The sequence below is a fragment of the Papilio polytes genome, unplaced genomic scaffold, assembly GCF_000836215.1.
Source record: "Papilio polytes unplaced genomic scaffold, Ppol_1.0 DF823901.1, whole genome shotgun sequence".
Taxonomy (NCBI): domain Eukaryota; kingdom Metazoa; phylum Arthropoda; class Insecta; order Lepidoptera; family Papilionidae; genus Papilio; species Papilio polytes.
Window position 1 is genome coordinate 1,544,005 of NW_013525303.1, and position 2,149 is coordinate 1,546,153.

The window sequence follows — 2,149 nt, forward strand, 5'->3', positions numbered from 1 at the left end:
AAACAACCTACAGAAAGAACTCAAGGTAATATATTACATAGTCAGTTTAACTGAGAGCACAAATTTGACTAAACTATCGCACAACTGTTGTGCGATAGCGTGCAATATGCATATAACGCCAAATTGTACCAAACTTTTTTTAAGTATACTTTATTACTATAAAAACAGTCCTGCAAAGATTTTTTTTTAAATATAATGTGATTTAGTGGCAAAATTTAATCATTAAAAAGTGTCTTTTTTCAAATTCCCTCCCTAAGTTCTAAAACGCACACTATTGGTCGAAGCAAGTGGCTTATCTAATATGGCGTCGCTCGAAAAAAAATACATGCATATTCCCTATTGTCGATTGTTTCACAGTCAACTGTTTAGTTGCACAACTAAAAATCTAGTAGAGTGCGCACCTCCGTATAAGCTTATAGGAATCAAAGCGAGACTAAACAGTTGTGCGATAGTTTAGTCAAAAGCGCGCTTTTAGACGGACGGATTTTCCGTGAATCTGTTTGTTTCCGTTTTATTGCAACTGTCGGTATCCTAACCGACTTGATCAAATTTGAAATGTAATATGTCATTCGTGTTATACTATCCCCCAACGTGTCAGATATTGAAATCAAAATTAACAAAAGAAAATAACATAAGCTTTTATTGTTCTTAAAGTAAAGTAACTTTTTAAATTTACAGTTATAGTTATGCTATTTCTTGCAGAATCTATGCGACAATCACAGTGATAAAATAAAACATACTAATTAAAGCATAAATTACTGTATTTTTAAATAACAAATGTATCTACGTTTCAGTGTCACTTGAGCGAGCGCAACGTGATCCGCGCGAGTGTTCGAGGGCGTGGCGGGGCGGGGGCGGGGGCTGCGAGTGGGGCAGGGGCCGGGGCTGGGGCGGGGGCATGTATCGGGGCAGGGGACGAAGAGTGCTCGGAGCAGGTGCGCGCTGCGCTGGCGGACAGGCTGGGGGCGCTGCTGGACACGTTAGTGGCGGACAACGAGCAGCCTGCTGGCAGCTGCGGCGTGCCTACTAGGTAATACAACACTTACTTCTATGTTCTAGACTGTTATAAGTGTATTTTGTGTGATTTTCGCACAGATTTAAAAACATATTTATACATATTTCAGACATTTTTCACATGATCTAACTCGCAATCTATTAAAACTTGTGCGGGGAATACTTGCGCTGAATTACAAGTGCAGCGGGTGTTGTTTTAGTAAATCGCGGAGATATTTCGTTTATCGGATATATCGCAGTGAATCGAAAACTTCTATATTATTTACAACGACTGTTCTAAATACGTATTTTAACGTGAACCGCGCTCCAGCGACAGTCTGCAAATACGTAAAAAAACGTTCTCTGCATGCCAAGTGTTGATAATAAATTTTGTTTAATTGAATCATTAATTGACCAATGCTAAATTGAACAAAATTTGGAGCTTGTTATAATTTTGTAAAAAATTTTATGACAACAATAAAAGGACACAAGGTGGCACTAAATTTGTCGAACGTAGTACCTGTCGAAGTTACCGGTGAAAAAAAAATCACTATGTCTAGTCTATATATGTTTTAAATATCTTTGGATTATCGCCATATTACTGTCGTTTTTGGTTGTTTTCAATGTTAAAAGTGACTTTGGTAATTGTTAAACTATACCTGTCATATCGATAGATTTCACTTCCTTAACATGACTAGATTTTACCGAAATTGACTAGGCTTTAGTCAACTTTATTGGTCAACCTTGTCAATGTGAGTTGGCTTCACACATTTCAGGTTACTTTGCGATATTTTCTTTCACTGTATAAACTTTATTTGTTTGTTTATTCCAGTCTATTTGATGAGATTAGCGAGCACCTGTCATTCTGTCAGAAAGCGGCGCAGTGCACCTCCAACAGAGAGATCACACTTAACGACCTCAAGACGTGAGTACTTTAAACTAAGTTATAACACGTTGAATGCGACACCAGCTCTATAACACCTGGCAGGTATTTCGCTTATATTGCGAATAGTAATAATAATAATAAATAGGAATATTTATATTTATATATTCTTAGGGAATATTTCCTAAAGGTTAACGTGGAGATGTATCAGGATGTTGTAGCCATAGACAAAGGACTCACGCCGCTTTCCCTGGCTACCACGAACCGGCGGAG

At 37.9% G+C, this 2,149-nt stretch overlaps 1 protein-coding gene across 1 annotated transcript in view; it reads left to right on the forward strand.

The window, feature by feature from the left end:
* The window catches only part of LOC106102814, a 22,982-nt gene that overhangs the window by 18,919 nt on the left and 1,914 nt on the right, over nucleotides 1-2,149 (forward strand). The window contains exons 6-8 of the mRNA XM_013282399.1: nucleotides 679-721; nucleotides 795-1,030; nucleotides 1,826-1,918. Of these exons, the coding sequence (XP_013137853.1) occupies nucleotides 679-721; nucleotides 795-1,030; nucleotides 1,826-1,918 (372 nt within the window). The remainder of the gene's footprint in view (nucleotides 1-678; nucleotides 722-794; nucleotides 1,031-1,825; nucleotides 1,919-2,149) is intronic.